Source organism: Scleropages formosus, chromosome 1 (genome assembly GCF_900964775.1).
Source record: "Scleropages formosus chromosome 1, fSclFor1.1, whole genome shotgun sequence".
Classification (NCBI taxonomy): Eukaryota; Metazoa; Chordata; class Actinopteri; order Osteoglossiformes; family Osteoglossidae; genus Scleropages; species Scleropages formosus.
The window spans coordinates 51,748,093-51,762,186 of NC_041806.1; the positions used below are offsets into that span (position 1 = coordinate 51,748,093).

The 14,094-nt window shown below is 44.8% G+C and overlaps 1 protein-coding gene across 1 annotated transcript; it reads left to right on the forward strand.

Moving 5' to 3' along the window:
* Positions 1-4,379: 4,379 nt before the first annotated feature.
* Positions 4,380-6,040, forward strand: noto (notochord homeobox). Its single transcript, XM_029258462.1, has 3 exons — positions 4,380-4,789; positions 5,159-5,340; positions 5,830-6,040. The coding sequence occupies exons 1-3, from the start codon at positions 4,447-4,449 to the stop codon at positions 6,022-6,024; spliced, it is 720 nt and encodes a 239-aa protein (XP_029114295.1). The 5' UTR covers positions 4,380-4,446; the 3' UTR covers positions 6,025-6,040.
* Positions 6,041-14,094: the final 8,054 nt, after the last annotated feature.

The following is a 14,094-nucleotide window of genomic DNA, read 5'->3' on the forward strand; positions in this document are numbered from 1 at the left end:
GGTCATCGTGCCTCCTGCTTCAGATTTTTGAGCAATTCTTTAAACATTTTTAACCTTTTTTAAAAACTTTTTCAGCATTTTCAAAGAATTTCTAGCGGAGGTCAGCGTGCTTCATATTTTTTTACTTCCCGGATGATCAAGACAAGACAGTAATTTATAGCACAGCACCTGAACCAGAATCTAAAATTAATTTAAAAGCTACCCTTTTTTTTGTTTGTTTTAAAAATAGATACTACCCTCAACAGATTTTTTGTCTTTTTTACATATTCACTTTTTTCATCGCTGTTATTAATAATGAAACGAGTCAATTTCTGCTGCCCTGCAGTCCAAAGAGTCGTGGAGGTGAGATCATCCTAGCGAACCAGAGCTTCTCCTGGTCAGTCTACGAGCTGTGGGCTGGAAGCAGAGAAACCAGAGAAGCTCTTCCGCCAGCGCTGCTCTCAGGCAGAGCGTAATCCCTCATTAAATTGGTAATGACCGAGCTTCACTGTGGTCCAAGCCCCCTATTGACCTATTGTTTCACACACACCTCAAACAGTAGCCATTCACAGCTTCACATCAGGCCCACAAGGGCAGGACCCCCATCCAACACCTCCATGATCCCCAACTAATTCATCATATTTACACTATCCTTCATAATTTGTTGGCATGACTCAATGCTAATTGGTTATATTCAAATTAATTTGCCAATAATGGGTCAATCATCACCTTCTTAAAGGAGCTGTTCTGCTCTAATGACCTCTATGACGGCTCCTTTGATTAGTTATCCAAGTTGACTTGTGTGTCTCTGTACCCGCAAAAGACACTAACTTGGTTTTCCTCTGGATTCACTCTGTATGAATAGACGAATCTGCGAGTCACTCAGAGGTAATCAGTGAATGATCAGATCACCCGTTTTCCTTTCATAAATCACCGATGTGTTTGAGGAAGCAGAGACATGAGAGAGTAGCGGCAAATTTGTCCAGCCGTTAGCGACGAATCCAATTCAGATCCGTCGCGAAAACCCGCAGTGCTTTCGAGGCAATTTCCACAAGCTAAAGACTCACAAGTGTATTTGCAACAGACTGTAAACACACGTGCTTTCAGCGGCTTTATTGCATAGTCAAGGTGGCAGGAAGGGCTATTTGGTTTTCAATTGGGTCATTGTTGCTCTGTGAAAGATGCTGCGGTGATGAGGTAATGAAACAAACCCAAAGAATCCACAGCCCTCGACGGGTGGCCCATTGGAGGCTCTGAGATTATGTGTTAATTAGCTATGTGAGGCTATCAAGAGCAACCGAAAACAATGAAAAGCCTGATGCAACTATCAGCCGGGTGAAGATAGCCCTGTTCCTGCAGGTTGTAACTATCAGGTACCACCATAACATAAGCACCAGTGTTTATTATTATTAATGTGCTCCTTAGTTGACATTTTTGGTACAGTATTTGATCCATTTCGAATTCGTTTCGACTGAACAAATCCCACTTAGTTCTTAATTTAAAGCGTTCGAGAAAACACAAAAGAGTCAACTGTAGCGACACATGGCGGAGGGATTGCAGGTAATAAAATATTCGGATTGGTTCAAAAGAAACGACTGGTGGCATTTGCGTAAGTTTGATGGTAATGAGTTGAGTACGCTTTGGATCGTGCAGACAATAGTCCGAGGAAGACGAGACAATGGGCCAGGAAGGGACTCGGTGGACTGGTGAGGTTTCCTCAAGGTTTTTTTTCACCCACTTACTGCTGCGGGAGAAGTTTACCAGAGTTGTGCGCATCCAGTTCGCACCAGGAAATTGCTTCGATGGAAAGGAGTTTACGGAGTCCATACCAGGATTTGATGGGTGGACCACGTTTTCAGAAGAAACTGAACTCTCCCGGGAACAGCAGGTGGTGTAGCGCTTGGAGCTGCTGCCTTTGAACCTGAAAGACCCAGGTTTGAATCCCACCTCCTGCTGTGGTGCTCTGGAGCATGGTACTTACCCTGGACTGCTCTGGGACAAATTCACAGCTGTAAAAATGGGTAAATCAGTATAAATTTCTTTAGAGAAAGGTGTTGGCTGAATGAGTAAAACGCTGGCCATGATCATTGAAATGTGTTTGATTTACATTGCCACTCAGTTCCAGGAGCTGTACGGAGAGTTTTGGTCAGCACACCATTGCCCCCCTATGTTTAATCAGTTTGCTAAGTGGGTTTATTTGTGAGCAGCCAGCAGTAACAATACAGGAGCAGCAAAATGAGTCAAACGCAAATCTGTCACAGGAATACGTTACTGAACTGGTAGAAGTTATGCCATAGACTGAAATAGATTAGTGAACAAGTGTTTCGCAAATGTCAAGCAGTGACCGGCACCATTGGACATTTTTGGGTATTGGAGACAGACAGGCCTTTTCCTCACAATAGATGTTTCTCCTTGATGTCAGCAGCTCAATTCTTTTGTCCCCTCCTTCATTAGTAACCCATCTGAATTGCTTTAGCTTTGGAATGCTCCACACCCTTCTTAACTCCAAAAGCCACTCAAAACCCAAGGGCGCGAAGAAAGAATGAAGAAACCAGGTTTCGAGAATGTCTAATGTCTCTTGGTGTGAGATTTCGGCAACTGGAGAGAAAGTGGCGCATAAAAACAGGAATGCAGGCTAATCATTGCAGGAGGAAAATTGCATCATGTAAATATTTGTTAAAGCTACGAGGCATGGTGAAATTACGGGGTCCTTGTGAACAGGGAACGGAGGTCAGCAGCAGATGTTGAGGCATCGAGAGCAGGAGGAGGAGCATCGTGTTTCAAAGAAAGAGCCTCCTTTCGTTTTCAGTCCAGTTGTGAGAAATCCGCTCGCAAACTTGAGGAGGGGGATCGGGGTGCTGGGAGTCCAACATCCAGCCTTGGCCGAGACGCGCAGCCCCGCCCTGTTTGCCTTGTCCATTACGCGTCGTGGTGTCACCAAAGTCCCTAATGAGAAAGTTCGGGAGTCAAAGAGAATAGCTGTTCCCGCGGCTGCTTGCAGGTGTGTTAACAGTTCTCTGGCGGGCAGTTTTACACTACTTCGCAATGGTGGAAATGAGGTGGGCAGAGTTTGCAGAGCTGGACTTAATCCGGGTTAAAAAAGAGCGGCTGCCTTGTTTTAACGCACCGCGAGCGCGCAAACATTACGCGTCGCGTCTCATCCGTTCTGCCTCAACACTCTAATTAAGAGTAAATAACGGAAAAAAACACCACAGTGGAGTTCCACGTGCCTTTCCTTAGCAGGGAATCGAGGGCTTTTTGTACTTCAACTCCACAAAGTGTGGAGTGCGGCACTGACCGGGGGAGAATGAAATGAACGCACGAGACCGGTGACGCGGTGTCTCTTGTTGTGACTTGTTCTGCAATATGATGCAGCAAAAAAAAAAACAAATATTGACAGTCACACGTGTCGAGTTGTTATACATTTTGCATATTGTTTTACTGCACTATCACATGTATTCGTCAACTGGAGAGGAGAAAACACGGCGCGTAAAAGGTGCCTTTTTAACCGCGTAACGAGAGCGCTGCTTGGGATCAGGTGGAGATCAGATTGAGGTTGGACGTTCGGATGAGGCTGAAATCAGGGTGACAGGAGGATGAGAACAGGTTGGGATCGGGTCTCCCAGGACAGAGCAGAGGTGGGCAGCGAGAGGCCAGAGAGGCCACTGAAGCGCCAGGCGTTCTGGGGTCTACAGCTTCTCGTTGTCTGGAAGCACAGCAGATGTTGGAAGAAACGCTGCCGGCGGGGTGAGACTTTCAAAGCCAGCGGAGAGAGGAGGAGCAGGAGACGCGTCTGTTGACTTTGCGCAAAATCCCTCGAGCCCTATAGGAGCGCGGCGAAAATAAATAAAGTAATAAAGTTAAAAAAAAAAACTTGCGTAAAAAACCTAATTTACTGCATTGTTTTCGGAAACACTGCATTGAATACATGTTTTTGTCAGATCCAATGATTCTGTCCCGTGTAAAATAGATTATGCTTAAATTTAAAACATGTCACTTGAAGTCTAATGACATTAATGGATATCGAACTCACTGCTGAATAACATGTTTGTTGAGCTAGTTTGAGATTTGGGCCACGGAATAAGATAATGACGGGACATCAAGGTGTTCGCAGCTGGACCGGTTTGCTTTCGGGGACGAAATCCTTTCAAGAATTCGCGCAAACCTCTGTCCGGCCTCTATTGCCCTTACACGTCTGAGCTTCCTACAATATCTTTATCTTGTTATGGAAGGGGCCATTAAGACATTCACGGGCGCAGCGTGTCCACCCTGCTCAATCAATTAAGGGGATCTCACGCGGGACCCGTGGTTTTTGTCATCTGCTGCGGGCCAAGACAAAGACCCCGCGGGGGGCCGCTGACACCTCAGCGGAGGAGGGGGCTATAAGAGGAGCTCTCAACTTGGCCCGAGCCAGTACTTCGCACACCTCCTTGGAGCAGGAGTTGGTCTCTTGGGGCAGCAGAAGACATGATGGACTTCCCAGCGGGCTCCTTTGGATCTTACGCATGCGTCTGGCGCCCTTACGGGACTCTGTGCGCCGGCAGACCGAGCGCCGCGGCCGCTAAACCCAACAGCGGGAAATCCTTCACCATCGAAGCCCTGCTGGGGGGCGGTGGGGCCGAAGATGAGACGAGTCCGGAGCGCAGGGGACACCACCCCGTTGCTTCTCCGGCGGCTCCCCACGGACAGATGTGCTCGGCGATGCCGCATTACCTGTACATGCCCAACTTTACGCACCCGCAGCCGACCTGTCCTGCGTATTGCGCGCCCTTCTCCTACCAGCCGTTCCGCGTGCCCTGTTACCCTCCAGGTATTGATCATGGGCCGAGCTTCCAAATGCGCACTTTGTTATGCAGGCTTATGTGAAGGGTTTAATTTTTTTAAAACTTGGCTTTTTTCTTTATATAGATTATTTCTTAATTATGTATTCTTGGCGTTTTCTTTTTTTTTAATATTCTTTGTGTTCCTCTTGTCCAGTTTTGAGTCATGTGAAAAGTTTCTTATGTCCTTACGTTTTCTTTTAACACCGTTTGTACAAATGTTTCCCTTCATATAGTTTGACACTTGGGTTGTTGCGTGCGGGTGATGAACTGTTATTGCGCTTTTTTGTCTCATGGAATGTTTTCTCAGACTTGAGTTGTGTATGATGATGCTGATGATGACTCCCGTTGCTCCACAGAAGGCCCCTCCAAGGGTGCTCTGCAGTCCTACAAACACAGGGCTGGGAAGTCCAAGCGGATGCGCACCAGCTTCACCAACGAGCAGCTCTCCCGCCTGGAGAAGGAGTTCTCCCGCCAGCAGTACATGGTGGGCTCCGAGCGCTTCGTCCTGGCCACCTCGCTGCAGCTCACCGAGGCTCAGGTGAGCACCGCCTTCGGAACACCTGGCGCTCCACCCACAGTGCCCGCCATCGCGCCACCAACCGCTCATTTTTACACTCCTTCACCTAGCTGAGCCGACGCTCTTCCAAGGACCATTCAGCGATTTCTGCTACTCGTTATTACGAGCATGGAGCTCACATCTTCATCTAAGGCTCTTTACGGTGCTATTTACACTGGATTCACCCATTCACACAGCTGGGCGATGTGATACACACGCATACCATGGTAATTTTAAAGTCTTCAGTTCATGTGAACCATATGTGTTTGGACTGTGAGGGGAGACCACGTGAACACATGTAAAGGACACACCGAGTGAGCATGAGCCGAACCTACATCCGCACGCGCAGCTCAAGCGCTGAGGCACCGGCGCTGCCCGCTGCGCCACCGTGCCGCACCAATTATTCCGTTAACGGGCGAGTTCAGCTTCTCGGGCAAATATCCAAGTGAAAGTTTTTGCTTCTTCCGCCAGGTAAAAGTCTGGTTCCAGAACAGACGCATCAAATTCCGGAAACAGAGTCTGGACCAGCAGCACGCGAAGCTGGCCAAGCTGGGCGTCGGGGACGCGCAGGGGGGCGAGGAGCGGGAGGCGCGCGAGGCGCGCGAGGACGAGTACCGCACGTCGTCGGCGGAGTCCGAAGTGGACATCGAGAGGTCTGAGCAGTGAGACACCCCCCAAAGCCCCCCCGAACTGTATATACACTGTCTGTACAAAAACCCTATCTATTTTTATTGGTATTTAAAAAGAAATGTATATTTTTAAAAGACTACCATGCGCTCTTTGCATATTGTGGTTTTCAATAAATATTTTGCTGTCATAAAGTTGTGCATTTATCTTTTAAATCTTTTCAAGTCCAGTGGTGTAGTTATAAGAAAAGCTGTCCTGGTAAATATGTATTCTTCAGTTGCCCCAGACATGTACCTTTACCTGAATCACCACCAGTGTATAATATTTTTAAAAAATTACCATGGTACCTACTAAATTACAACGTTAGTCTCCTAACGTGTAAAAATGTATACAAATCTTACAGCACTGCCAATAAACTACTTAAAAATTCCTTCTTTATATTTCAAGATTCCCTTACCAAATGAGTACTTGCTTACCTCAGTTTGTCCCATGATTAAAACTGCTTTGATTTACATTTATTCATTTATATTTACATTTATTTATTTATCATTTATATGATTTAAGGGGTAAAGGGTATTTTCATGAACAAAGCATGGTACAAGGGCACAGTTTTCAGTTCAGCATAGCGGTGAGGGTTCCCTGAACAACTCCAGTAAGAATACCCTCCTATATAAATGAGTAAATTGTAGGAAGTTGTTTACATAACTTCGATCCAAGGTGTCAGCTGAATACAAGATCTCATCTGGTGTGTAATTAATATGCCCAGATGAAAACAGGGTTAATTCTGATCATTTTACTGCTGACTACGTGGAAATTCCACAGCAGATTGTCAAGGGGTTCATCTGTGATCTAGAGCTCCGCTGGGTCCTGCAACATGACAATGATCCAGAACGCAGGAATAAGTCGACAGAGTGGCTCCGACGGAAGAAACTCAATATTGTCGAATGGTCAAGTCGGAGTCCTGACCTCAGTCCCCCTGAAATGCGTTGTGGCATCATCTGAAGAAGACCGTTCAAGCAGAATGTGCCAAACAGGAACTACTGAAACAGCTTTGGATAGAGGAACAGGCCAAAATATCTCCTAAACACGGCCCAAGTCTCACTCGCCTGCATCTTCGGAAAGTGTTTGGTTGAAGTTATTCCTAATAAAGGAGGTTCCAAAGTGACTAAATGTAAGAGTTCACATACTTTTCCCATCAGTGATCTTCAGTATTTAAACCATTTGTCCAATCAAGATTTTTCTAGTTTGCTAAATAAGACTCTTTATATATTATGACTGAAAGATCAGAAAACATTTTAGGAGCCATTCATGCAGAAATCCAGAAAGTGTTTCTCACAGCTGTACATGACAGTAAAGAACCCAATGCATAATTAGATCTGTATAATCAACCCCAGATATTGTCCAAGTATTAGAAATGTCACAACAAGTATATATTTGCATACGTACTGTATATAAGCTCAACGGGGACATTGACGTACGCATTTCTTGACTGGGACATTTCTATGCACATGGATAGAGAGAATCCCTCATGGACGAAATAATTATCAATGGCAAAGCAAAGAAAAGGAACACATGTTCCTGCACCATGGTGTTTGTCCTCCTTTCAGGAAAAAGAGCCCGTGGTAAAAACGGATGACATGTAAATCTGGTTTCTCTCTGGTTGCCTGAGGCTCTGAGAGTGAGATGTCAAGAACTGTGACCTGCGTTTGTTGTATTTGATATAAATGGATGATTGTTAGTCAAACAGCATGTGAAATCTGCCCCCACCCCCCACCCCCCACCCAAAAGCCTGGAGCTCAGACCTCTGGCAGCAGCGCTGCTCCAGGCTACCGTGGATTAGCGAGGACCTCTGGCCGAAGATGCCCGGCCGAGCCCTGGCGCGTAATCTGGTTGCAGCGGCCAGCAGCGTGTCTCCCCTCGCTGTGAGTCCAGGGACGACCCGTTTGGGGCGAATGCCGCCGTGATCCCTGCGCAGACATATTAAAAGCTAATGTCCTTTTCCAGCAACAATGTGCCCCCCGCTGGGCTGGCAGACTGGGATGAGCAGCTTAAGGATGTGGGACACACCACCGGCTTCATCTTCTCTGGCACCATCCAGAAGGAGAAAGTGTAGAGGAGCGTTGCCAGTACCGTGGGACAACCCTTCAAATTAAGAGGCAGGAAAGACCGTTTCATACCAGCAGACGGTTTTGCCCCAGTGGAATTTGTCGAAATCTCTTAAAAGTCCTGCTCGAAACGGGGCCGCGTGTACAAGCACAGCACTATCGCCATCAGCATCATTAAGGGCCAAATCAAAGCTTATGACAGTAAAATGTGCAGATTTACCGCTATTCTCATGCTCTCTCAGACTGGGATCGGAAGGGACATATTACCCCCGAAGGGGTGTAAAGACAGACACCGGACTCTGCACCGCTAGGTTTTCCACATTTCTCTTCAGGTAATTCTTTTCACAGGGGGCTCTGCAAGGTTTACCAGTGTTTGGAGTACAAGTGGATGATGTAACGGAGAAAAACGGACAGTGTAACAGTATTTAAAGCACCGTAATCCGTTTACTGAAAGAGGGAAGCTGCCGAACTTCTGTCTCCACTTTTCTTCAGATTTGTAATTAAAACTCTCGCGGAGGCTTTGGGTTTAGTTTGAGGTGGATCAAGACCCCTCCGCCGGGCCACTCTGATGTGATCAGAGCGGTTTTCCGCCAGCCAGGCCTAATCCCATTGTGGAGCGGAGCCATGTGCCCTGTGGACCCATGGGAAGAGGCTGGGAAGGCGGGGGGCCGCCCCAATTAGCAGAGGGGAAAAGAGATACTGAAACTCCATCAGCTAAGCCGTGTCTGTTGTATTAGGCAGCGTCATAATCACATTTGGGCTCCGTTAAATCTTCATTTGCTGCTCTTGTTGGAAGAATGTCTGCCTTTGATCACCTGCACTCACGGAGCCTTGTGCAATCTTCTCATACATGGGGAAGAGCGGCGGACCACGGCAGCGGCTGGACCGCAGCACCAGGATGAGTTATATAGCAAATATTCCCATGGCTGGCACGGTTTAAAAGCAAATGTTGCAGTTTATCGCGGAGAACTGTTGACCGACCAATAACAAAAAAGCTATGAGAGCATAATAATTTATGACATGTTTAGACAGATATCATTTAAATATCCACTTCCCAGACACTGCATATGACAAATTGTCATCGTTGTGACGCACCAAATGTCAGCCAGTTTATCAATCATATCCCATCTCAAATCGCATCTCTCTCGTGCCAGAGAGCTTGCTGTTGGGCCCTTGAATGAGGTTCACTCAGAATATGGGACATAGAAGATGAGTTTATCCCTCGTTATTCAAGCATATTTTTATGAATAATTCATTTGAAAGCAGCAGTGTCATAACTTGGCAGTTATGAGGGAAAATATTAGAAATATTACATTATGGGAGTAGTGCACAAAAAAATTTGGGGGTGAGAGAGGATTGGTCTGGGGGGGTGACACCCCCTCTTACTGCACACCTGCCATGAGCTACAATAAATAAATGCGTCCATAAAAAAATATTCTTCCTCCACAGATCCATTTCTGTCCTTAATAACCTGCCTGGACTTCATTCTGCTTTCTTACTGCCCTCCTCATCATTACTGCACTTTTTGTTGCTTTTATTATGATAATAAACTTTTCAACAGGCCTATAACATAGTATGTTAAATTTGGGGAATTTACATTTCATTTTGCGAAACCTGCACAGCATTACATGTTAATGATGATGATTATGTGAAAACATTTCTGAAATATTATGCCAGAAATGTGAAAGGACCACAAACCAACACAGAGGGAGTTTCCTGGGCATAAAACTTTCACCTGTCCTCCGCAGCCTGAAACTCCAGTCACATCTGAACATAGAACAGAAAAAACCTGTAATCCAACAAAATCCAGAGTTCGAATCCATCCCAGAGCGTGTGTTTCCAAAGGAAGCGGGAAATTCACGGTTAATGTTCAGAGCCCCTTTCGGTGTCACTGCCAGAGCGCAGCAATACAGACACAGCATTTATAATAACTAATAACACCAATTTCATTCAGAAACCATCTGCGTTGTCTGTCAATGTCCTTTTTGGCCAGAAAGGACTGGAATCATACGGCCTTATATTACTATTTACCCTGTTGTACCTTTATTCACTTCCTTTTTATTGACTTTTTAATATTTACTGTAATACAAAAGATCAGTAGAAAGGAAACGTTTGGTGAAATTAATTCTGTATGTTTCTACATATAGTGTACGTAGTAGGCCTATATATGTGCGCGCGCACACGCACACACACACACACACACACACACACACTTGACCGGTCTTTAAAGCTTTGTGGGTACTGGAGGTCAGGATGGTGCAGGGAAAGTGCTGCACATCACCATGAAACGCAGTAAACAGAGCTCTTTTCCCTTTACAGTAACCTTGTGAACATGATTGATTCCGCCCAGAATAAGGAAAGGAATCAAATAATGACATTTTTCTCTCTTCCTATGGATGTCATGAAAACCAAGCAGTAGATCTTTGAATGAATGAATGAAGTGAAATAAAATAAAATAAAATACAATGAAATAAAATATAATATTATTATATCATTACGCACACGGCCATTGATGACCGCGCACAGGTCTTTCTAGAACGTTCCGCCGCTCGACTTCATCTTCCCCGCAGAAAAATGGAGGGAAGGGACATGTGCACGAGGAGCGCCGGTGTCCGCGCGCTGGGGCCCCCCAGGGACGAAGCCGGGATATTAACTCGGAGAAAAAGGGTGAAAAAGAAGACATTTCCGTTGAACTCGCGCGACTCGTGTCCGTATCAAAATGGGATCCCGGGTCCGAGGTGCGGCAATTCGCGTGGAGCTAACAAGTTCCCGCGCTGCGTGGGGTCCCGCGCGCCCTCCTGGGGAATGTGCCGCGGGAAAGCGCGGGAAAGCGGGTCGTCCGAGGGATGGGCGCCTTTTTAGGGTGGCCCTTTGTCGGAGCGGCCCGGTGTACTTTGTGTTTCACACACTCGCTCACCTCATCTAACGGGCATTAAGGTCCATTAGAGGCGTTTGAAGCGCTGCCGCCCTTTGTCTCGTGGAGAAGGAGCTTTAATATGAAATACAATGAGCTACAATGGAGGGAGATGAGCCGATGGGGGGGGGCTCCAGCTACTCTTTTTAATGCGCCTCTCAGGAAATGGGGCGGTTCCCGTGCTTCCTCCGAGGGAGCCTCGCTGTTACCCCAATTTTACCCGCAAACAAGTCCTTTGAGAAGCGTCTTCAAACAGAGGATGTGCAGGCGACCCGCAGCTTTTACTGCGCTTGCCGCTACAAAACATGGTACGGCTCGTCCCATAAACGCCTCCGGTCGCCGGCGCTTCTTCCCAAAATTCACTTTATTCACAGTTAGCGGCTCTGCGCGTCTAATTGGAGGGACACTTATTTTAACTCAGAGATTAAAAGTGTTTTACACCCCCCGCCCGGGAGTTTGTTTTCGCAACTGCAGCAAATTATTATTGTTTCTATGAGTCGTTTTTCATATGAAATGATGTGATTCTTTCGATTATATTTGAGAAATGCAATTTAAATTTATTTATATTGTATTTATTTGGAGTTGCATCTACAAATATCTATATTATATAACAAATATACTGATTTTACTTGTATAATTTCTCAATATATTCAATAAAAAAATCTCGTATCGGGAATGAGCACTTATTGGCACTGAAGTGAACGCGCAGCGAATCCGATGTGAAAAGCGAAAAAAAGCAAAAAAAGGTGCTTTAGAAGAAGGCGCTGAGACCCCCCGCGGAAAACGGGGAAGCGCAACATCCATCATCTCTTCTTAACGGAGTGAAAACTGTCGGCTGCTTGAGCGATGAGACAAGTTGAACACGTTTAATTCACAAGAAACAAATTAGCCAATTAGTTTATTTATGAATCGCACCAAAGCGTGCAAATTCTCACTTCTACTATACATATATCATGGACTATGTATATTTACATTTATTTATTTAGCAGACGCTTTTTCTGCAAAGCGATTTCCAATGAACTCTATGTTAGTGTTATCATCCCACACACCTTATATTCACCGTGGTGACTTACACTGCTAGATACACTGGGTCACTCATCCATACATTAGTGGAACACTCTCTCTCTCTCTCTCTCTCTCTCTCTCTCTCTCACACACACACACACACACACACACACACACACACACACACACACACACAGTGGGTGAACCTGAACAGCATGTCTTTGGAGTGTGGGAAGAAACCCACAGAGACACGGTGAGAACACACAAACTCCACACACATTGAGCGGGGATCGAACCCACGTCCTCTCGTACCGCTCAGGCCCTGTGAGATGGCAACGCTACTCACTGTGCCACCCATTACCCACATTATAAAAAGATTGTATTGCTAAAAGTGAACAAAGACCCAACTAATGAGAACATGTTGCTCAAACATGGGTGAATAACGATGTGGCCAAAGTACAGAAACATTAACCTGTTTATCGTGCATTTCAGTTGGATTTGGGGTGGATATTCAATCCAGCCTCACAGTCCTGTAAAGTTATTGTGCATTTTGTCACCAACTAATGACTATTTCAGGAAATGCAGGTTGACCTCCCTCCAAAAAAAAAAAAAAAAAAATTTCAAAACAGATAATTTAATTATCTTGACTTACTGGTTTTTACAAAAAGGTTTTTATGTTCCCAACACAAGGGCCAAGTGCACGAGACTATTACTCTCACTATTATCACAACCATATTATTACTGTAGTCATTACTACTTCTGCAAGTGAACGATCGAGGTAGCTAGCCTGTCAACAAATCATATCTGTATTAATAAAGACACTCAAAATGTTGTGTTATTTCTGCAAGAAAGAATCTTTAATACATTAGCTGATATCCTAACTGAACTGAAAATACCATGATTCTTACATAAATTAACTACAAGTCCTGCATTTAATGTTTGAAGATCAGATGTTCAGAGGAGCTGTTAACCAGTGAAAGGTTAATAAAGACTGGAGACAAAAAAGCAGCGTACAAATATATTGCTTCTGTTTTAATGCATACGTTTTAAGACAGGTGTTCTAAGATAATTTCCATTTGTATTGGAAAAGTACATTGGTCAGTGCAAAGTTAGGACAGTTCTCAATTTAAGTAGAAGAGTAATACAATATTAAAAGATTAATTGTTCATCCATAAAAAGTTTATGCATTGAAAGATTTCTACAAGGAGCGCTGTGTAAGACTGGCAATATGGCACTAGGAAAAGACATGCAACTTGAGCACAAACACAGATTTAAATGCAACCCGTTATTTTTTCCATCAAGCGATTCTTCAAAAGTGGAACGTGAGATGATTCATTGTTCATTAACGCAAAGCATATGCAGTAAAGCTAACGATTGCTCTTGCAATTTACGACTAGCAGTAGTGGAAGTTTGGCACTAGTGAAAGACATGCAAATATTAAGATATAAAAACAGCTTTGAAAAAACGTGTTATTTTTCATCCACACATTCCATTTGTTTGCGGATCATAGATTAAGTCCACGGAGACATATAAAAAGACAATTCGTCACATTAATATTGCTGACATTCACTCCTGCTGCCCCTCTACCAGATGAGCAAATTCAACAAAGTGTAAACAACACCGACAAGGTGGCGACTAGAGAGCATTTACCAGCCATTAGAAATGGAGACAAGAATTAATAATGTTACAATTACAAGAATTCCCTCAAAGAAAGATCCATTAACAGTGTGAAATCGCTGGAAAAAATACTTGATTTTAACTTGGAAATGTTGGTCCAGCAGGAGGAGTTATTGGCAGTGACATACTGTACATGGCAATTACTCTATGTATTTATAACTGAACACACATCACTATTTCCATGAGGTTCATAGTACTGGCAGACTGAAGGCAAAATGGCTACAGGAAGACCTGTTAGGCAATGATGAATCTGCTTTTACTTCCCTGCTACATTACACTACGGTACAGTACCCGTGCAGGTAGTCCTCGACTTACGAGGGTCCATTCCAATGACTTTGTCATAAGTGGCAAATCCCTTTACGCTGTATTACAGGAAGCATAAGGATATATAATGAACCTGCGTGAACA

What these genes read in the sequence shown, in the direction of transcription:
- noto (XM_029258462.1), top strand. Translation starts at nt 4,447, where the DNA reads ATGATGGACTTCCCAGCGGGCTCCTTTGGATCTTACGCATGCGTCTGG. An exon ending in CGTGCCCTGTTACCCTCCAG is followed by an intron (nt 4,790 to 5,158) that starts GTATTGATCATG and finishes GTTGCTCCACAG; the next exon opens with AAGGCCCCTCCAAGGGTGCT. An exon ending in TGCAGCTCACCGAGGCTCAG is followed by an intron (nt 5,341 to 5,829) that starts GTGAGCACCGCC and finishes TTCTTCCGCCAG; the next exon opens with GTAAAAGTCTGGTTCCAGAA.